At 37.2% G+C, this 22,638-nt stretch overlaps 3 protein-coding genes and 1 long non-coding RNA gene across 5 annotated transcripts; 1 reads left to right on the top strand and 3 right to left on the bottom strand.

The window, feature by feature from the left end:
• Positions 1-65: 65 nt before the first annotated feature.
• On the bottom strand, positions 66-8,078 carry LOC111332771 (26S proteasome regulatory subunit 7). The gene is made up of 14 exons (XM_022938203.2): positions 7,925-8,078; positions 7,786-7,823; positions 7,114-7,195; positions 6,346-6,437; positions 5,243-5,382; positions 4,529-4,601; positions 4,324-4,419; positions 2,739-2,903; positions 2,534-2,621; positions 1,957-2,080; positions 1,764-1,842; positions 1,298-1,394; positions 1,124-1,185; positions 66-387 (listed from the first exon to the last, which is right to left on the bottom strand). Exons 1-14 carry the CDS (start codon positions 7,995-7,997, stop codon positions 292-294), a joined length of 1,305 nt encoding a protein of 434 aa, XP_022793938.2. The 5' UTR covers positions 7,998-8,078; the 3' UTR covers positions 66-291.
• A 1,345-nt stretch (positions 8,079-9,423) lies between these two features.
• LOC111332770 (cell division control protein 42 homolog) lies at positions 9,424-15,515 on the bottom strand. Its single transcript, XM_022938201.2, has 5 exons — positions 15,354-15,515; positions 14,489-14,648; positions 12,760-12,832; positions 11,683-11,792; positions 9,424-10,981 (listed from the first exon to the last, which is right to left on the bottom strand). Exons 2-5 carry the CDS (start codon positions 14,591-14,593, stop codon positions 10,694-10,696), a joined length of 576 nt encoding a protein of 191 aa, XP_022793936.1. The 5' UTR covers positions 14,594-14,648; positions 15,354-15,515; the 3' UTR covers positions 9,424-10,693.
• LOC148725027 (uncharacterized) lies at positions 14,655-16,706 on the top strand. The gene is made up of 2 exons (XR_015990423.1): positions 14,655-14,869; positions 15,827-16,706. It is a non-coding gene; the product is annotated as an uncharacterized LOC148725027 (long non-coding RNA).
• Positions 16,528-22,598, bottom strand: LOC111332769 (cell division control protein 42 homolog). 2 transcript variants are annotated; one of them, XM_022938199.2, is made up of 5 exons: positions 22,463-22,598; positions 20,710-20,871; positions 19,686-19,758; positions 19,269-19,378; positions 16,528-18,768 (listed from the first exon to the last, which is right to left on the bottom strand). In XM_022938199.2, exons 2-5 carry the CDS (start codon positions 20,812-20,814, stop codon positions 18,481-18,483), a joined length of 576 nt encoding a protein of 191 aa, XP_022793934.2. In that variant the 5' UTR covers positions 20,815-20,871; positions 22,463-22,598; the 3' UTR covers positions 16,528-18,480. The 2 variants fall into 2 exon arrangements, with proteins under 2 accessions (XP_022793934.2, XP_022793935.2); XM_022938200.2 differs by having other exon boundaries at positions 22,467-22,596.
• Between the last annotated feature and the right edge of the window lie 40 nt (positions 22,599-22,638).

Raw genomic sequence — 22,638 nt, 5'->3', positions numbered from 1 at the left:
TAGAGATTTGAATTCTGGGTTAGCAGCCTATCGATTTCCCATCACGATGTAATGTCACCAAGATATTTCTTATAAAGTTTGCTTCCACTTTATTTACCAACACATACAGTGAGCGTCACATATACAATTCTCCTAGCTCCTTCCTACAAAACACACATTTTACACAGCTCCACATGAGGTTCAGTTTGTAAAAATGCTCCACTAGGTGGAGAGAAATCGGCTGATATCTTCACTACCAACTAACAATGGTGCAAAAGTTATCCGTTTGCTTCTTCAAAGTTTTCTTCTTTTCTAATTATAAGTCATGTAGCGCGGAGTGGCACTGAACTTGGCGTAAGCCTTGATGACTTTATTCACTGCCTCGAGGAAATCTTTTTCTGTAGCAACCTGTCAACATAAAAAAAAAATGTCAATACAAATCTTGCCTATATCCCTTCATTTTATCTCCTTGACCGAGTCGTTGGAGGTACGATATGCTACGATGAACCCTTTACTCGTAAAATTGACCAACATCTTATTTCTCATACGTATGATGCACGGTCCTCGCAGTAGATAGCGCTATTTATGCAATAGCGAAAATCAGACCTGAAAAAAATCAGGCCTGTACGGGATTCGAACCACTGACCTCTGCGATACTAGTGCAGCGCTCTACCAATTGAGCTAACAAGCCAACTGGGAGCAGGCCGTTAAGTTGATTCGTAATAAACCCGTGGTGATAAATCAAATACGATGAATATATGAAGTTCATATATCTAATTTCTCGCTACGATGTCCCACCTAAATCAAACATTGAGGTCGGGAGAATAAAGGAAATGACCACCAAAGATAAAAACTCTTTGTCAGCACTTAAGGAAATGCATGGAGAACAGTTTGGAGAGTATGCGTACTGATGTTAGGTTGTAAATGGTTAAGCACTAGCCCGTATTTAGTTAGGCTCGATTACCAGCCGCTGTTCGGGAACCAGAGCCCGCGCTCCTCCCCTAACCAAAACGAAAAAGACCGGACCCGAGAGTGCGGCGGAAATCGAGCCTGGTATTTAGTCGGTTGAAAAAAAACTTAGAATGAAAATAGAGCAAGCTCATAGAAACGGTGACTACACCTAAAGTTTAGCATTCTTACGTACTTTTCTCCTCGAACGAATCGCAAACATGCCTGCTTCTGTACAAACGCTACGAATTTCAGCACCTGGAAATCAGACAACAAAGTGATCAAAGGCTTAATATATGACTCATCAATAGGTGGAAATCTACCCAGAACTCGTCTTGCAATAAGCTCATAACATTAAAATATTACCAACCTGTGGTGTTGGGGCACAGTCTTGCCAGTAATTCATACCGAATGTCACGCTCCACACTCATAGATCGGGCGTGAATTTTGAATATGTGAGCTCGTCCCTGAAGAAAAAAAAAATTCACGTGGTTTACCAAAAATGCTCCAATTCTATTCCAGACACTCTTATCATAGTCTCAAGGGTTTCTGGGAAAAAAAGCACAGCATGTAAGGAGCAAACAGGATTTGTTTCCAGTCTCCTATAACATAGACACACGTCAGTTTGGCAAAATAAAAATAGAGTGGTATCCTTTACAAGCGATAACTAGTGAGACTTACTTCTTGTGGTTCCTCTTAATGCTCACTTGAATCGCTTGGGATTCTTAAATAAACTCAACGGGTAAAAGGATTGCTCTACTGGTTTAAAAGAACTTATTCTGTCCGTTCTGCTTAAAATATGGGAGAACACATAAAATTAAAATAAGTAAATGTACCTCTAAATCTGGAAGACTAAACTCTATTTTTCTATCCAGTCTTCCTGGTCTGGTTAGGGCGGGATCGAGTGTGTCAGGTCTGGAAAGAAATAAATAACTGTTTTCAAAACATATTGAATACCTGACTGTAACTAACCAACTCTGGAGCTAAACTCAGAAGGGTTTGCAAATATGAGTGAATTCTCATAATTACCGATTTGTTGCCATGAGAACTTTGATGTTTCCTCTGGGATCAAATCCATCCAGCTGGTTTATAAGCTCCAACATTGTTCGCTGAACTTCGTTATCACCACCAGCACCATCATCAAAACGAGTTCCTTGCAAAAAAGGAATTCAAATTATGCAAAATGATCAAAGCAAGGTGGAAAACAAGGAATAGGTAAAGGACACTGCCAAAAACTGATAACCCTTTTGATACACTAACAACAACAAAAATTTACATGAAAAAATGCTACCTCTGCAATTTACTGCACAACCTTCAAAATGCTAATTATCAACAAGGACAACAATTCCTTTTTTCTACCAAATAACCTTGAAAATGTTTTTGTTACATCCGAACATTGGTAATTTTGTCATCCAAAAGAGAATCAAAGTACTGATCCACAAACACTCTTGTGAGTGAATTCAGTTACACATCTGGTAGATAGGGATTTCCTTATTATGTCTTCACTTTAAAAAAAAAAACGTTGTCTTTCTGACATTAAGAGGCAAATATTACTTTACCCTCAAAGTAAATTGTAAGTTAGTTAAAAAGAAATAACAAAAATTACCTCCTATAGCATCAATTTCATCAAAGAAAATAATGCACGCTTTCTTAGTTCTTGCCATTTCAAACAGCTCACGGACCATTCTCGCTCCCTACAGAACATAACAACAACCTTTACGCAAAGATAGGGACAACTACAAATTTAAGAAAACAAGAAAATGTGTCCAAAAGCTTGCATCCTCAAAAGATTTATTGAGATAATCACAAACCTCTCCAACATATTTCTGAACCAGCTCTGATCCAATTACTCTGATGAAACAAGCATCAGTCCTGTTTGCGACAGCTCTAGCACACAGTGTCTTCCCTGTTCCAGGAGGACCGAACAAGAGAACGCCTTTTGGTGGTTCGATACCTAGATTAACAAACCGTTCAGGCTGATGAAAAAAAAAAAAAATGCATTAGTTAAATAAAGAAAAAACAGCCAAAAAAGGAAAGAAACCTGAGTTAGGGCTCCAAGCTCAAATTTATCCACAGACACCATTCAGCAGCCTACATGTACATACTAGATCAAAGAATGGTTGCCAGAAATAAAATCTTTGTCTCCAGAAGATGGTGTAGTACAGTTCGAGCAACCCTGCATGGTTTAGAGCTCGCAGCTGAACATAGTTCAACATACATGTATTGGTGACTGTTGCTAAAGATTTACAAACCCCAAAGTTTTCCCTATTGCAATGGTAACTGTCACACCTGAGAGAGCTGTATGTATTAATATGTCAGCTCACATTGCTAGAAGTAGGTGTAAAGTATATCAATGCATGTGGACAAATAAATAACACCTCCTACAAGTACATACATACATACATTTATTGAAGCTCCCTTTACAGAGCTTTTTGGCCACAATATACTAAAATTACAAGATAAGACATAGGAATGAAATGTAATAACTAATGAAATTAACTACAAGGGAAATAAAGATAAATCAATTTTACGTTAAAAGCATATTTACAAGTCTCTTCTTAAAAGTACCAGAGTTCACTACTTTAACCTATTGACGTCCAGTGCTCCCATATGCGCCCATGGGGACCCACACCCTTTCTACGCCTTGTGACATCATCACTTTTAACCCTGGAGCATGAATTTGAGCATGTACTTGAACAGGTTGAAAATATCTTACAAACGATACCAGAATGAGCGCAAATGAGTGAAGGAGATTGGAGAAATAGCAAAAAAAACATGTAACTTTGACCTGAAAATCTGGACGAAAATCTTGTTCCATTACCCACCTACCTTTCTGAGCATGTGGTTTGAAAATAATGAGTAGTTTCTGAGAAATCTCTACACCAAAATGAAGCCTACTAAATTTCCAGCAAGTGAGGAGAAACTTCAGGCAAGGAGAGGGGAAAAAAGGGCAGGAGAAAGAGAGAAAAGTAAAAGTCGTAAGTGGGGCATTACTTTTCAACCCAAAAGCTATCTCGAAGTTTTGCTTTCTGCGCGTGCCCGAGATTTCCAGGCCGCCATTTTGCATTTGGATTGAAAGGCCGTTGAGTGTACGAGCTGTCAAGGGGTTTTTGGTAAGTTTGAGCTTTTAAAACCACAACAGTGACCCGAAATCTGCTCGACTAGCTTCAAAACACAGTTTTCCACAGAAGCTGCGGCCATTAATGGTTAAGGTCTTTGGAGAGTGTATTCCAGCAGGTAGCCCCTCTATAGGCAAAAGTAGAAATGGAGTGTCCACAACCTCTCATAGCTTTTCACACCTGAGAGAGCTGTGTATATTAAGAGGCCAGCTCAAACTGCTGAAACTAGGATGTAATGTATATCAGTGCACGTGGACAAAGCAATAAAATCTCTTACATGTAGAAGTGGAGTTTCTACCACTTCCCTAAGCTTTTCAATCTGTTCTTTACACCCTCCCACATCTGAGTAAGTCACATCTGGCTTCTCTTCAACCTATGAAGCAGAACAAATAGTAATGCCCTGAGGTTAGTGTCTGCCACACTAAGTATCTGCTTAGTAAAATTTATTCATGTTTTGAGAAGCAAGGGTATAGTGGTATTACCTGCATCATAGTCACTGTTGGGTCAATCTTTGGTGGTAGAGGTATATGAATTTGGTACTTGTTTCTGTCAACTCTGAAATAAAAGTAACCATAACACTTAGGGAAAACATAGGCTAAGTTTGTACTTGATGCCCTAATCCTAACTCTAACCCTTATCATGGTTTTTTTTTGGCATGAAGCAACAAGGAGTAATGCTACTCCCCCTTGGATTGGATACCTCTCCATTGTGAGATTGCTTCCAGCAATTCATCAGGCTTCCCTGACAACTTGCCAGTACCCATTTACACTCCTGAATGGAGAGGGGACAGTACGAGTTACACACTTTGACAAAGACCACAACACAACAATGCACCCAGATCTTGAACCAGGACCTCTTAACCCAGAGTTCAGTGCACCACTGGGTCTTCCAGCTTAAGGAAACACAGCTCAATTTTCTTAAAAAAATGAAAGTTCCTCATAAAGACCATTTGGGAAATTCATTTGCAAGATTTAATCAGAACTACATTTGCAAAGATCATCCACTTTAAAAATCTCAAAATATACTGAAAACACAAGCTTGCAAAGAGTAGATCAAAAGGAAGGAATTTGTGTTGCCAGATTTAGTAATGCTTTACTTTAAGTAGGATAGAGGCCTGCCTGAGTCTAAATAAATGATTCTATTTGAGTCAATTTTGACAGCTATACACATCAATCAATTGTTTTTAATATTCATACCCAACTCTCATTCCCTCTTCAATATCTGTCGGAGCAACTTGATCACCAAGATCAACTACAAACTTGGCAAACTGTTTGACATTGATCACATATTTAGCATCATCTGTATCTGCATTGATTATCTTTGTACATCTTGCCACCTGATCAGACAGAACATTAATTATAAGTACAGATATAAAAACATTTAGAAAGAGATGTTTAACCACAAGAGCTGCTTTGAAGAAAACAAATTGCTTGAAACACATTAATATGTTAAAAAGTATCTCACTACAAAAAAATTTGTCCTTTATAACATAATCAGGTGGGATGCATGGTACAGTTGAACCTCAATTATCCTGGCTTGCTGGGACTAGATGAAATAGTCACAATGATTAAGGGTCCAGATAATCGAAAATGTGAATATTAACGAGAAACAACAACTGATTAAATTAAGAAAGTGACATTTAATTATGAAACAAAACATTTACAAATCATTTTGAAAAAAATCTTATCTACACCTTCACTGTCTGTTGTGAACACCTCTATACATGTGTACATTTATTAACAATTATAATTAACAAAAAATGCTTTTATATTGGCCTAAAATGATGAAATCAGTTTGTATTAAAGAACAGATCACTTATACTTCAAGGACATGATGATCATGAATAAACATTTGCAACGCTGAGTAGCTTGTTTATCTTGTGTACCACACCAAATGAGGTCAATAGAACTCTAAGCCAACAAGAACTCATTTGAATGCACTTCATTGGTTGCGATGTATGCAAGCACTACTTTCGCTTTTTGAAAGTAAAGTAAACTCACCTGGACCTCACTCAACACTGTAGTTGTAAAAATATGGCTGGGGATCTAGATTATGACTAAAAAATATTCATGACAAAATTGGGACCAGGGAAAAAGTCCTGATAATCGAGAAATCTGGATAATTGAGGTTTGACTGAAAAGAGAAGCAGATCTGAAGACAAGAATAACTGAACATCTGCTAGACACACCTAGAATCTTCTGTTGTTTAATTGCTTGGTTCTTAATCATTGCACACATGAAAGGAGCAAACTGTGATTCCTTTAAAATTTGAATTACAGCTTTCAGGTAATATAATGTACCTGCAAGGGTTGTTCTCCTTGAAGAGTTTGTTTATCTGCTGCCAAATCCCACAAAGCAGGAGGGGCAAGGCCAGTATCAGATTCTTTGATACCTGTGCAACATGGATAACTACATATTAGGCTAGTATTTCATCAACACACCAAACCCTTATAAAAAAAAAATAACATCACTGAATAAAACTGCATGGTCCACAAACACCTTGTTCCATCCAAAAATGAATCAACACTATTAAATTACACAATACATGGACCAAACAAGCCAGCATTATTTCACTAACTGAGAATCTTTCCTGTGAACAAATCTAGTTCAAAGTCAATTTGGTTTTGTCAACTGTGTTAATAATGTGAATTGGCCTCTGTAAAGAATTCCTATAGCCCTTCATCAGAGTATGAAGAGGAGTTATGGGTGGAAGGAAGAATGGAGCTATGCTATTGGTAGGAACATAACATGAAAAACGTAAGAAAAAGTTAGTCTGCATTTAGAGTGCTGATATAAAAAACAAATTTTCTGTTGCAGAGTTTTGTGGCTTTCCCAATTTGCTAGATGAAGAGAAAGGCTGCAGACTACTTGCCATATGTTGCTTTGAATTATTTGGGAGGTTTAAGTGTATAGACTGGTTTAATTGGTCTTTCCCACTCCCTTCTTCATCACAAAGCTGATAAACAGAGTAGAAAGGAATGATATTCATGATACTGAAATAACAGTACCAAATACACTCACTGGGACTACTGCTTAATTCTGGACTTAACTCTTGTAATTAGCTTTACCTGTTAGTTCATTGACTTTCTTTAGGGTTCCTTGTATACCCTCTTCTACCTTTTTTATTGACCTGCTGTATAATCCAGCACCCTTTAAAAGAAAATAAGTTGAAGATAAATTATTTCACAGCATTTAATTAACCAAATCTCAGAGTGTTTTTTCCCCTTTCCTTTCTCATTCTTTGTTGGCATGGGTGGAACATCAAACTGGTTAATAGAGGGTTTGGGGAGGAAATCACCATTAATGGGGTCTCAAATTGGATAAAAAATCTCCACAATTCTTTGTTATTTCCCTCTATATATCTTCAATATTAGTGTTATGTGGGACACATTTCCAATTCATAGCCTAACTTGCATAAAATTCCAGGGAGTCGAGTGTTAATTGCTGTCAAATCTTGTCAAATCACCACAGCACAGAATTCTTTAGCATACGAGGGGAAAATGAATTTAACAAACCTCTTGAGATTTCAGGGGTTCTAATAATTCATTGGGTTATTACCCCTATCTCTGTTTTCTCAATGACCAAGGTAATTTTCACTCTAATTCTATGTAAGGTCACATGCCAACATCTCAACTCAAACTTTACGGCCTCTTGGAATAAATCGCGTTTTCGTGAATCAGATTAAATTAAAGTTGCACCTGCAGAATTCATTCAAAAAAGAAACCAGCTGTAAAACTTACATAAGTCTTTAGAATTTCGATATCCCCTTCATCGAGCGCTGAAGAAAAGAACGACAAAAAGAAGTTTATACGTTGTTTGAAATACACTTCTTTCTTGATGCCCTTCATCTAATGTATCATTGTACAATTGAATCCGTACCTTGAATCGGTTTTTCCTCTTTGTCATCATCATTCTTGGTTTTCCTTTGATCTTTTCCCAAATAATCCGGCATTTTCGTCACAAACTGCCTTCACAATCTTCAATATGGCGGAAAATCTATCACTGCGCATGAGCGTAAGTTGCTTTGTCATTGTTCCCACGAGTCTCTTCAGCCTTTATTAGCGCCAGTGCCCTAGTCTCCCTGCGGTCAAGCAAATGACTGAAAATGCGCCCAACTTAAAGCATCGCTTTTTCTCTGTTATATAAAGACTCAGGCTGAAGATCCGTATGCTCCATGTCATGCTTTCCTGCCGAGTCTACCACACTACCATTCCCGTATACATTACTTCACCCAGAGCGCTGGGTCATCTTCTTGGAATAAACCTCTTTCACCAGCCATCAATAACCCTCAAATTTTATGCATCACTACAGCGACCCCAGAGACTGGACACTACACCTTTTCCAGCAAATGTCTACTTCAGCAATTACTGCTGCTGGTGTTCAACCTTTCAACTATTTTCATTTACTTCCTCTATCAGAGTACAATTTTAGCGGGGCTCCCACGCGTGGGGCAGAGCTCCATACCCATGGAAGATGGTCAACCTCTTTTCGTTTGGTTGTCACGTGACTGACCGAGCGTACGTACGTGCCTTCAGATTGCACGGGTAGGGTAGGGGAGACTATCAAAACGAAGGGAGGGGTGTCTCTGGCGAGTCTTGGCAAATGCACATCTTTCGTGTTATCATTAATATTAGGAACTTGGGAGCTCCACCTTTAGGCTTGGCTAAATCTATATATTATTTATTAAAAAGGTCGTTAGTCAAACGCTTTTTTGAAGAGTCAAGTGCCTTCCTGAAACCATTCTTAATTCCATTCACATTATCATTTCTATCTTCCTCCAGAGTAGCAATGAAAATTCCTTTCTTCTATTGGGTCAACAGTGTTTATGTAATGTTACCACAATCAAATTTGAGACAAGACAAAACCATGTATTCCAATGTTAATCCATCGGTCAGGTCTAACCATATTAAGTGCAAATGGTACAATTTTTTTCGAAATTCCGTTAGGCGGAATGGCACAAACAAGAAATTAAAAAGGCCAGTAGAAGCATGGAATTGAGGTGGTTGTGACCAGCAAACTTTCACTAATCCATTAACCCTTTGACAGTGTCCAGCTTCTAACGTATCCTTACACTACCACCCCTGAATCAAAAGTTAGGTTATGTGAATGAGAGAGATGATCTCCAATTTAAGAAACCCAACTGTCAAAATAAATTTTGCTTGTTGGTACCTTGGGCACTGTAAAGGGAACACCATGGAGATTTGAATGCTCACATTAGGTATAAAGTGATAACTGAAATGGTAATTCACCATAATAGACTAAACACACATTCATCCTCAAATGAGATATATCTTTCTTGGTGATAGAAAATGCATCCAATCCACATAATTTATGGCCAGATTCTGAACAGAGACAATAAATTAAAACAAGACAACCTGTTTGTGTAAGACAAATTTCTTCTTATAGTAGTTGAGTTACACATGCAGACCTCAAGGAGAAAGAAAAGTATGCAATACAAGGAAGTTAAGCTTTCTTCATATAATAAGAATCTTTGAAGCAATTCTAACAAAACAAATTACAGTTGCTGCAGATTCTACACCACTCTCTCTAAGAGGATGCATAGCTGATGATTGTTAAATCAACCAGGTTAACCAAACTATATTGCACTAGTTGCAGCAAGCTGGAAATTTGGATGAGGTATTTGACAATTACTTATAAAACTTTCCACAAATAATTCCAAAAGTGCAGCATGAATTTTGTTATTTCAAAAGAGGATCTCCTCTCTAGCAAGCCAACAATGTAAACAGCACAATTTCTTTACTCAAAATGGAACATATCCACTAAGTGCCATGAAATCAAAACCAAAGCAATCACAGCGGCATATCATAAGGAAGATTGACATCGTACCAAGCCAGTGAAAACTCAAAGCAAAAGAAGTAGTAAATTGGTCTTGGCTTGACTGCCTAAGAAGGTGGGGCAAGTTTTCAAGCCCAGTTTTTAAAGCAGAACAATATTTGGATTACCTTTCAATACTCAACAGAAAATTGCACTATACTGGGGAAAAGGTGGGAGAAATTAGTCATATTGGGTTATTTATGAACAATAACTAACTACTGACCAGAAGGTAACAATCACTGTACTTGACAGAGATGTCAAGTTAACTCTCCCTTGCCAGAAATTCTGCAAATTCTTTCTATTTGTAAATTGTTTAAGAACATACAGCACAAGTATGGATCTTTTGAGAGTTTTCACAAAGTACCCTAGTTGTCTAATTTCATTCCCCTCCAACTGAAAGTCGACATAAAATTATTTCCTCACTTAATAAGAATTACAATGCATGTTGATGCTCTTTGTCTGCAGCTTAAAATATAATTATATGAACAGTTAAGCAGATTCAAATGAAGTTGAACCAAAGATTCCCTCAAGGAACAATGTGCCCTTGTGAAAAATTGAGGTCATGCCATAGATGTCATCCTCTCTTTCATCATTGCTCTAAACAGTTCTAGCAAACAAAGCATATCCCATTCTTCCTCATATGTTTGCTAGGAGAACCCTATACAGCTATTTTTCTGTTTAATACACTTTATCCACACTTCAAGAATTTCAGTTCTGAACAAGCACTATCTCTTGTGAATGGACAATCAAAATCTTGTCCATTTGAATCAAAGTCATTAACAAGTTTCCTGTCCCAATTTCACAATTTTTCTCTCAGAGTAAAATACACTTCTTCTTCTTGGGTTGCTCTGGAGGTTCTAGGGCAGCTAAGATTGCCTCGTCAAACACATTTTTCAAGCCTTTTTGTGTTAATGCAGAGCACTCCACATATTTCACCGCTCTTAGCTCTTTTGATAGCTTTTCAGAACCTTCAACTGTTATGGGTTTCTGCTTGTTCTTGGATAATTTTTCTATTGTTCCGGCATCATCTCGCAAGTCAACTTGTGTACCAACAAGAAGAAAAGGAGTCTTTGGACAATGATGAGTAATTTCTGGTACCCACTGAAACAGAAATGTAACCATCAATAAGCTAAAGGTTAAGACCAAAAACCTTTCACAACCTAGCATTAATATTCTTTTTCTTGACACTGTTCCCTTTACATGTCCTGTGGCACTGACAAGGAGAATTATTTTCTTTGACAATTTGGAGCTTCTTAAATTGCTGATCATTTCCTTTACCCTCGTGACCTAAATACTTGATTCAAGGGTGACCTTATAAGGAGATATCAAAGGCCAGTCATTCCTATGGGTTTAAGGTTAATGAATGCTTTCCTTCTTGACAGATTCACACCACTGCTCCGTCAATAATCAATTTGTAAAACTAAATTGTTGCGCCTAAAGGCAACAGCAGAAGTTCACTGGGACCTTTAGCTATTCAAAAGGGAAATATTCTTCTGGTATGTAGAGATAGTAAAACCAGACCAATAAAATAAAAGAGACAAAACTGCTACCAGTCCAAAGCCTAGAAGTACAAAAGCTTGACAGAGCTATCCCCTGGGTAAATCCCTTTCCACAAACATCACTGTTTGTGATACACAACTGGAAAAGAAATTTTCAAACTGTTTACACTACCCTTGCACCTGTTACCTTTTCAAGGACTCTAAATGACTTTGGGTGATAATACGAGGTACAGCAGGTGGTATGTTTCACCAGTTATTGTCTGAAAAGGAGACTGCTACCTTATACACAAGAATATGACTGACCTTTTCTTTAACATTTTCGAATGAAGAAGGTGACACTACAGAAAAACACACAAGAAAGACATCTGTCTGAGGGTAGGATAGTGGCCTCAGTCTATCATAATCTTCTTGACCTGTTAAGGAAAAAAAAGAAAAAAGTTACTAAAGCTGCATATAAAATTAAATATGTTGAAGGTCATAATCAGATCTGTTTCTAACTGTCGAGGGACAGTCTTGTGGGCAGGAAAAGTTAAACAGCAGAAGTAGCTCTGTACTAAAGAAGAGACTTGTCTTCTTTTTCAGGTCAAAATAATCAAACAACCTAAATGAGAACTTAATATCAAGACTCATAAGATGTTGTCAGAATCTCTTGTGGCCATCAGTCACGTCTGTGCTTCTATATTAAGCAATACAATCTTTGTGAATAAAAAAATCATTATTTTGTCAACCACAAAGAAACAACTTCTCTAAAACAATCACATTCAAGTAGATCTACCAGATCCAACCCACAGGATGCCAAGAGCATGTGGCTAAACACAACAGGTGGCAAAACCTACTCACTTATTACAGCACATGAGCACATTCACTACATGTCCCTCCTTCATAAACCAAGGTTAACCAGGATTATTATTAGAAAATTTAATAAATGTATGATTTGAACTTAGCAGGGGGCTGAATTGAATTCAACATGGTATTGAATTACATCGCATGGTAAGTTGTAAAGCGACCTGCCCTTCCAGGTGGTCAAGGGGAGAGTGCCATGGAAAATGTTTGAAACTCTTTAATTAGAGATTTCCAGCATTCTGGGACATATTTGAGCAGTTATTTTCAGCCAGGCTTCGATGTTATAATCAGTTCCAAAATACTTTTTTCCTGTCTTTGATCCCAATTTACAAAGGTACGAGAGCCAGCAGGTTTCTGCTGCCTACAGGCATCTAGTGACAACTCTCCTCAATACACAAAAATAATCAAGTTGGTTTACCAATTTGACTAAATTTGGTTTCAACACTGCATCACTCAAATGACCATAATTCTGGCTGTTTGATAGAGGAAGCATTTGCCTCATTAGTGGCTTGATTAAAACTCTACACAGTTACTGACCTGCTGTATCAAACAATCCTAATGTATATGGCTCACCACCAATCATAACTGTTACAGCATAGTTATCAAACACCTAGAAAAATCCAAAACAAGGTGTCAATAAGTTAGTATTACCAGGGCTCCACACTAACGGTAGCCCACTAGCCACAGACCAGAAGAAATTCAGTTTTGGCTGGTGGTTTTCAATTTCCACAAGCCAGCTAGGCTAGTGGACAGACTGAAATTGTCGTAACATCTAATAACATCTAGGATGTCACTAGCCACTTGGCTAGTAAGTTGAAAAGTTAGCGTCGAGCCCTGATTACACCTTACTGAGACATTTGAAGAGGAAACTGAAATCTTGCACTTTGCTCACCAGTGAAGAATTTACTTAAATTAGACCCAAACCAAAACAAAAATTCTAGTGAAGTATTACTTCAAGACTTCCTTCTAAATCTTACTGAAAGAGAGTTCTCAATGTTGTGGAAGTGATTAAAAGTTTTTGAAGGCCTCCTTGCTTGGATGATATTGTTGGATTTAACTGTACATTTTTTTGCACAGCTTCTCACAATGTAAAAAGAAGAAACATGTCTAACATGGATGAAAGGATAAAGAAAATAAAAAAAGTTCAGTGAGGAGAACTAAGATGAAAACAACCAAACAATCCTCAGCAACCTATACAATGGTGTGAGAACATTCTTATTTAAGAACAGGAACTAGAAGCTTGCATATAATGATATCATGAACACCAAGTTCTGGTTACCTACAAAAATTATTCTACTCTTTCGTAAATCCAATTTAGTGTGACTGTTCAAGAAAAAATTAAGGGAAACTTCTGATATGTCAAAAAATGTCTTTTTGTTTTTCAATGACATCATGAAAGATTTCAGCAAAACAGTTAATCCAATAATTTGACTGCAGAGACGAACACAGCTTTAAAAGCATACACGTGTCCCTTATCTTGAACCAAATATGAAATGCTCTAAGTGCTATTTTAATCACATTTCGGGACTTGTCAAAAGAAAAGCCACCAACTGAATGTACACACATGGCCTGCTTAGAGAACTGAGCCAAAAACATTATGGCTAGTCCGTGCCACGATCATTTTCCCATAACAACACACTACAAATAATAAACAAGTCATCGCATTCAAACAAACATTGAATTAAAATGTCCATAGAAAGATCTTCAATCCCTACAGAAAAATACTGTACCAGTGTTTTACCAATAACATATGGAACACTCTCAGGAAATTTGCTACCGATATGTTTTTCATCCTCCTAAGCTTTTAGCCACTCATTAATAAGTGACCACCGCATTAAGTTTCTACTCTACGTGATTAAAAGATGGGCCCTCGGGCAACAAACATGACTAACACACTATCATTTGAAAATTTCAAAGACATTTTTACGGCTTTCCCTTTTAGACTAATGAAAAAATTCGTTTGTGTAAATAACCAAATAAGCATAAAATTCTAATATGCAAGTTTGATCGTTCAATGTTTGAAGTAAAAGGGGGGAAATATGCTCAATATATTCATTTGAGAAAGTTACAAATACACTCGCCATGCATTGGCGCCGTACTAAAAATTTGTTAAAATGTAGCATGTTGATATTAAAGTTAATATGTACACCAGCTATGAAAAGTCGGCACTTTAAAAGCTTCACCTATCAAAATAATGGTACCGACAAGAAGGCGCTTGGCAAAGTTGATTGCATGGGTGAAAAGGTAATTTCAACTGTAAACTTACCGTGGGTACATATTCACTTGGAAATTTATTTGTCGTATAGGAAATCAATAAACATGTTTTTCCCACTGCTCCATCGCCAACTACTACACACTTTATAGTTTGCATTATGCCGGTCTACAAAATTTTGTACGCTGATGGGTTTTCCGCTGCAGTGGAATTCCTGAAAGTAAATTGGATACGATAAGTAAGGACTTTGCATAACAAACGAAACGTCAACAAATTTACTTTCTTGCCTCGACATATTTTGTACCAACTACAATGATGCGAAGTAAAGGCAATAACGTGAAGAACTCAAACCTTGATTTCACGGAAATTTAACACTCAACGCCGCAAAGACCGGTATGACGTTTGCAATGTCTTGCAATAATGGGTTTTGAATTGGTAAGAGCAAAGTAAACTGGGAGGAATATCATAAACCTTACGAGACTTGCGGATAAATTTTTAAGATATGACACGGTTAGTCGAAGATGATCTGAAATTATTAAGCTGCTATATGACAAGGACATAATAGAACTTTGATCACCCAAAGCTTGAACACAATGAATGAAACTTTCACAACTTCGAGTCTAGTTGGGGTTTGTAACACTACGATGGAATGAAATACGAACAATTTATTTGAACACTAAAAACGGCTTGTTGCTCTTTAGCCTCACAACTATTCCTCGATTCTATCCTCGAAAACCTTCTATTGTCGATCGATGTCTCGAAACTACACGAAAAAATGAGATCATTAGAAAAACATAGGTGCCGTACATGTCGCCAAAAATGGCAGACTTCGACGAGTAAAATCCAAGCGCATGAAATTACACGACCAGAATTAAGAGATATAAAGACGGTGGAAGCACACAAGAGGGATAATACTAACCGGTAATCGAGTTTCAACGGTTTAGATGTCCCTAAAAACTTGACAAGAGAAGCGCTTCACAACTGTTTTAACAACCGCTTATGCCATGAATTCCAATTTTGCAATGAGATGTCCGGCTTTCCAGGGGCGTTGGTTGACGAATTGATAGGGAGCCCTCGAGAAGCACTGACACGCAGAAACGAGGCTACGCAGTGAATTTTAATCGTATGATATGATTGGTCAGTCGTTATTTGGCTTGGCTCTAAGCCTCGTAACTGTCCAATGAAAACATTCGTTATGAATTTATGTCGCAACTTCCAAATTTACCCTAAAATATAAAATGGGAATAAGTTGCGTTCATCAGATCATCTTCACTTCCGTTTGTTTAACTGCGAATAGACACGAGCCACTAGTTTCCTACGAGTTATCCCTTACGATATGTTTGAATAATCATACCGCGTAGTGACACAACACAAAGTGTCGTTTCTTTGCAGACGTGGCACTTCACAGCACTTTGCCATAGTTTTGCACAGAAAGTCGTCTAGAAGGCGCCTCTGGCCTGCTACAATTCATGGACCATGGAAAAATTCATCTTCCGCTCATGCTGAAGGTATAGTTTAGTCGAAGCTTTTCAAATCTTTAAGATCAGGAGGGCAATTTTTCCTCTGGATACCCAGAGTATTGCTGGATATGGACAATCAAATACAATTTTGGCGAATTGACCATATCCAGGAAACTTAACTGTTTTAAATCGAACCTTCCTGCCAATTCCTTGAACCATTTTATATTTTCTCACAACTTCGTCAGATTCATTCTGTGATTTCCATGTATAAAAGTAAATTTGAAATGAACCAAAAAAAATAAATAATAGATTAAAGACATTTCCTAGTATGAAACCTTTAATTTCCAATGTGTGCACTAAAATTGACAGGAGGACAAAAGAGCAGTGCCAACTTCCTTAACACCAACAGGATGTTCACTTGTTGAAAAACAATTCTCTGATTAGATTTCCTTTACTCGTTATCTATGACTAGCAATTCTTCAATAACAAAGCATAAGGGGGAATTTCACAGGTGCATTATCATGCAATGATTTTTTTATTTATTTACTTTTGACTTCCAAAGAGACGAGTACATTAAGAGTGCACCTGTAGCCTGGAGAAAAAATATTTAAAAATCTAATAACTTACTCTCTCTGATATTTCACTTTTATTTTTGAAAAATTTCTCATCCAATAACATCGCTGTCCTCTTAAGTAAATAAAACTACATTATGTTATCATACAAAATGTAAAATACCTATTTTAAACATTTGTATACTTTTTGTGGTTAATAAATTGAATGATTTGTATTTTGAAACTTAATTTTAGATATCAGTATTCTTTTTAATTGTCTAATTTTTTTCCTGCTTTTTCTTTTCCAATGTTTTACACATCAAAAACTGTATTTCACAGTTACTTTTCTCTTCAATCTCACACAGATACAAGGGAGGGGAAGATAACTCCATTTTTATTGAGTGAGGGGATACTGGTTTGCAAAGTTCTGTTTAACAAAATTCACCTGCCTGCCTTGGTACAAATAAATTTTTACATATCCCCCTAAAACAAGATATATTCATGGCCATCCTTCCATCTGAGCTTGTGAGAAAAAAAAAAAAAAACACCTTAAAAATCGTATTACTCTATTATCTCAAAGCAATCAAGCAATGTATAAACTTTCACCTTCCTCTGCTGTAAGGTGTTTTTAATTATAGATGTTTAAATAGAACATGCATGTTCATATCAAATCTCCATGTTGCCTGAAGATATGTAGAAACAATAAAACCAAATGTTGATATATATTTTAAATGTTCCAAAAGATTTAAAAAGAAATTTTATTTTACAAAAGATGCTTAGTATGCTGATTATGGTACTACCTATTGTAATATTTTAACAAAAATTCCTTATAGTAAATTGTTAGAAATATTGGTTTAACTGGACATTATCATAAACATTTTCATTACCAGTCAACAACTTTCAAATTGACCCAGTCTGATTCTTTTCTACAGTCTTGGACAGCAAAAGAACCAAAAAGCCATAGCCACCGCTTTTCAAAAAATTTTTGCATGTTGAGTTCACTTTCTTAATGCTGCCAGGCAACTCAGTTTGCAGAGAAATAAAAAGAAAATAAGATTGAATCAAAAAAACAAAAAAATTTACACCAAACTTTGGAAAACCTGAGTACCAAAGATATTTTGTGGGTAAATTTAAGGTTTATACTGTGACAAGAAATCACATAGAAGATGGGGCAAGTTTCAATTGAGTGTTGAAAAATGGAAATGGTGATCCCAGCAACCAATCAGAACAAAGGGTTACATTATCAATAGCCAATGAGGACTCAAAGGGAAGTGCAAGAAAATGCCAATCATCAGGTTGCCATTGTTTTCCGTTTCGCATCTGATTGGTTGAGAGAATGGACCTGTTATAGGGTAAAGTCGAGCGAGATCCATGCACGTTATCCTTCAAAACTCAATTGAAAATTGTTCTAACTACACCCCCCAATAAACAAACGATTGCTGCTAACACTTTTCCCCACCTTAGCTCTGGTTCCTTTCTTTCCCTCAGAAAATATACTACTTCACAAACATCCTGATGCTCAAGCTGTTGAGGTTTTCTGAGTTTGACAGTTAAACTTTCAAATAGATTTTCAGTGTGCCGATTAGACGCCAGGCAGGAGAATATCTCTTGACCCTTTTGCTCCCAAGATCTAACAAGTAATTCTCCTTACTCTGTCATACAATTCTTATAATGTTGGTTTGGAGAATTTGGTATTGGATCAGTAAATAATTTCCAAATCGATATTTTTCTTCACTCATCGCTTGTCTGCTTGATAATGTAAAAAGAAATTCTGTCTTGGTCACTCACCACAGTTGACCCTTTAACCATAAGAGTGACCAACATCTAATTTCTCCTCACAATATCAGACTTGAATCACAGGTTAAGGTCATGAGAATAAAGGAAATGGTCACCACCTAAAGAACCTCTTGATTGTTAAACAAATTTTCTTTGCCAGCACTATGGGAATGTAGGAAGAATGTTATGGAGAAAACAGATGTGAGGTTGTAAAAAGGTCAAGATAATTTCCTGAGTCTGTCCCTATTCAATTCAACTCTTAAAGTAAGGTGCAAAGTTTCTTCTTTGGTGGTTCTGGAGGCTCTAGTGCAGCCAGAATAGCTTCATCAAAGACATTTTTCAAGCCTTTCTGAGTCAGGGCCGAACACTCTACATACTTAACAGCTTTTAGTTCCCGTGTCAACTTCTCTGCAACCTCAACAGCTATGGGTTTCTGCTTGTTCTTGGTCAGTTTTTCTATTGTTCCCGCATCATCCCGCAAGTCCACTTGTGTACCAACAAGAAGAAAAGGAGTCTTTGGACAGTGATGTGTGATCTCAGGTACCCACTACAGAAAGAGGAAATATCTTCTAGTTTGCTATCAGATCTTATTTTAAAAGTAAAGAATTAAAAATGGCTATAGTCAAGCCAAGTGGGCTATCCTGCTGGGACTTATTCAAGTTTCCTTGGCGTGAAGCAACTACAGCTGCAGGAGTGCTACTACTCCCCTCTGGATGGGATCCATGTCCAATGCAAGGTTACCCCCCCATCTGACTTCCCTGAAATTTGTCAAATGCTAGTCATATTCCTGAGTGGAGAGAGGCAAAACAAGGTAACAAATTTTGCCAAGAAACACAACACATTGAACCTGGACTTTTCAACCCCGAGTCCAGTGCTCGAATCATTAGGCTACTGCACCTCTCACTTGTGTTATGAGTAGCAAAATATATTTTTAATGCCTTCACTCAAATTGTTTCAATCTCAACTTGAGCATTGATCAAAATCAAACACCACCATTTCCACATTACACAAGTAACCAATTATTATTAAGCTGTAAAGATGTTGTACCTTTTCCTTAACATTTTCAAAAGAAGACGGTGACACTACAGAAAAACATACAAGGAAAACATCTGTCTGTGGGTAGGAAAGAGGTCTCAGTCGGTCATAATCTTCTTGACCTAAAGACAATTGTAGAAAAGAAGAAATGTGTAAGATACGATTACAAAGATTAAGAATTTCTACAAACTCTTTACAGGGGTATCTGGCTTATCCTGATACACCCTTGCATCAATATGGGTATCCACACTGTTCTCCATAAATTTCCTCTGATCGCCAGAAGGAGTATCTGTTGAACAATCAAGGCTTTGGGGGCTAGTGATCCTTTCCATTAATCTTATAACATGAATGTTTGAAGCTGGAGTGATACTACATGGAGAAATGAAATGCTGGTCACTGTTGGGGTAAAAGGCTTACAAGTGACCTTACCTGCTGTATCAAACAACCCTAATGTGAATGGCTCTCCACCAATCATCACAGTGACTGCATAGTTATCAAACACCTGCAACACAACAAGGATAAAAAGTGGTTTGTCACTGGGCTACACACACTAACATCAAAACAATTTTCTGATGTATTGCTTAGAGGTCATTCATAGCTTCCTGATCACAATTATGACAGAAGGGAGGGGAAGGAGGGAAGAGGGAGTTTTAAGGGTGAGAAATTCTAAGCAACAAGTGGCAAACTTAGGTAGCAAGGAAAGCCATAAAACTCTTGAACAAAAGCTCATCTTTCAAACCGGCAGTCTAAATCCCACAGGTATCAACGAACGCTTTTCATTCCACTTATTTATTTGTGTTTTTCTCATTGCCATGTTCCCACCAATCACGTAGCTCCTTTTTCTGCCTTTAAAAGCACACACAACCCACAATTCCTCTATTCGCTCCGACGAAGGGCTAATGCTCAAAACGTCAGCTTCTATAATCATAGCGATGGCCAACTTACTATTTCAACTTTGTTGATATATTCAAATTATTTTGTTACCCCCACCGACGCAGCCCCAAACAGTTTCTTTAGAAACTATCAACCTTTATTCATTTGTACAGTAGACTGCAGACTACTAAATTAACCAATCCTAATACTTACACAATCTGAGCGATATCACAGTATCCCGTAGTTGATATTTTTCTTTTTTCTCAGCACCTGTCTACTGGCTAGAGTATTGATATTGTTGGGAGAAATCACTTCTTGGTCATTCCTCAAAGTAAAATAATTGACTGCAAGGTGCTGTAACCTTCAATGTACGACAACAAAATCTGATCCCTAGCTAGTCCCATTGTAGGGAGTTTGAGATATCACTCACTGAGTTTAAAAGTGGTACTAGGTGTCCACATCTATTTTCTCAAGTATCTAGCAATTCTTATCACATGGACAGCACATTTCAAGGAACATCACAGAGTAACCAGAACAAAAATTTTTCACCCACACTACTGAGTGAGAGAAGGAAACTTACCGTAGGTACATATTCACTTGGAAATTTATTTGTCGTATAGGAAATCAACAGACATGTTTTTCCCACTGCTCCATCGCCAACTACAACACACTTTATGGTCTGCATACTGCTGTCACAACAACAATATCAAGACTTCTGGGGTTTTTAACACAGAAGTATACCCTAAATGCAAACAGAAAACACATTTATCAAAACCCATTACAAATGTAAAAGAGATGCAGCTGTTCTAGTAGAGACCTAACCCTTGGTTTTCAAAGACGAGTTATATCAGCTGGCCGAATTAAAAAAACTTGGACTTCCCTCTATGATGAGGGTGTTACTTAACAGATAAACAAAGTACCCGTCACAAATAATGAAATACCAAGTAAACAAGTAACAGAACTATGCTCTTAGAAGCATAAGTGATTCCATGCTTTTGTTGCATTTTTTTTTTCTTCCATGCTTTTTTAAAAGTGTGGCAAACCTCCAAAATTTAAAGGTTTATATAAACTTCATGGTGCACCTAGAACACTTAAACTGAATCTCCCTGTCTTTGTGGGTGTCTAATGCAACAACATGGCATTCAAGATAATCCCGCAACCTGTTTTGAAATCATTCTTTTCTCTTTACTTTTGCACAAACTGACAGCCTTGAGCAATCTGTGGGGTAGTGTAAAATGTCCCTGAAGCTGACAGTACTCAGTCTGTGGATCAACTATTGAAAATTCTCTCTTGATTCTTTACAACTAAAACATACATATATAAATTAAAAAATTATATTCACTCTTTAAGGTCTAACCAAAACAATTTGCCTATTAAAATCAGCATCTCTTAGTAGACAGGTTTCTTTATTTCATACATCGTCAAGTGTTTAAACCCTTGCTGATTTTAACAAGAGAAATAAGAGTTAGACCTGTGTTTACAATACCATCATGGATTGTCACCATAAGGACAATTGTTTGATTTTTTGCTATACAAGGAGAAATTTTTAAAATAATTCATTATTCATTAGAGACCTATAGCAGAGAGTCTCCTAGAAGGTAGATCTACAATTGTGTTCATTGTATTTACAGAAGATAGTTCTAAAATAAAAGTTATGAAATCTTCATTATAGTTCACACTTATCCATTAGGATTTATTACTGTTAAGAGTCTGCAAAATTTGTGGTTTTATTGCGATGAGGTGTCGAAAGAGTGAATTAACAAATTTTTTTAAGGACGCCAATTCTAACCCATCTTTTAGTATACATATATGATCAGGCAGCTGGTTCGAACGACGAGCTTGCATACACATGCATGCATGATTTAACATCGAAGAGGATATTACGAGCCGAGGAGGAAACATGAAAGAAGTAGAATGACCGATAAGATAAGAACCACAGGAAGATAATAAGGGCTAAGAAGTTAAGGTTCACAGCCGAATTATCGGGATCAGGTATTCTGGAATGAAAGATCGTGCTGTCTGTGACTTCTAGAGTTACCAGACCAAATCTGTAATCTGACTTCAACATCAACATATAGGCTAAAAATTCTTCGAAGAATTGGTCCTTAGATCGCAAATTAACATCTATCTTATAAATTTATGGAACAAATATCGAATCCCCTGAAGCACCGACAAAAATTACAAGCAGTGCACGACAACAAACGGTTGCAAGCACTGCAAATGAAATAAATGTCGCTGGTGATAATATTTTGAGTTAAGCACCTTTCAAAAGTCAAATACTAACTGCACGTCTCTAAACGGGAAGATAGTCGAAAGTACGTGAAAAGCTATACCTACGATCAACGAAAACGTCTTGTTATCCTCTAGAAAGGCACAGGGACCAGCTGTAGCCTCGCAACTTATGTAAAATTTACAAAGTTATGTTGTAATATTTTGATCACTTCCCAGGGGCGTTGGTAAAGATATCACAAAAGCGAGGCTTCAAGGGTCAATTTTTATCACTTTTAGT

This window comes from Stylophora pistillata, chromosome 8 (assembly GCF_964205215.1).
Source record: "Stylophora pistillata chromosome 8, jaStyPist1.2, whole genome shotgun sequence".
NCBI classification, from domain to species: Eukaryota; Metazoa; Cnidaria; class Anthozoa; order Scleractinia; family Pocilloporidae; genus Stylophora; species Stylophora pistillata.
This window is presented reverse-complemented; position numbering and strand designations above follow the sequence as displayed.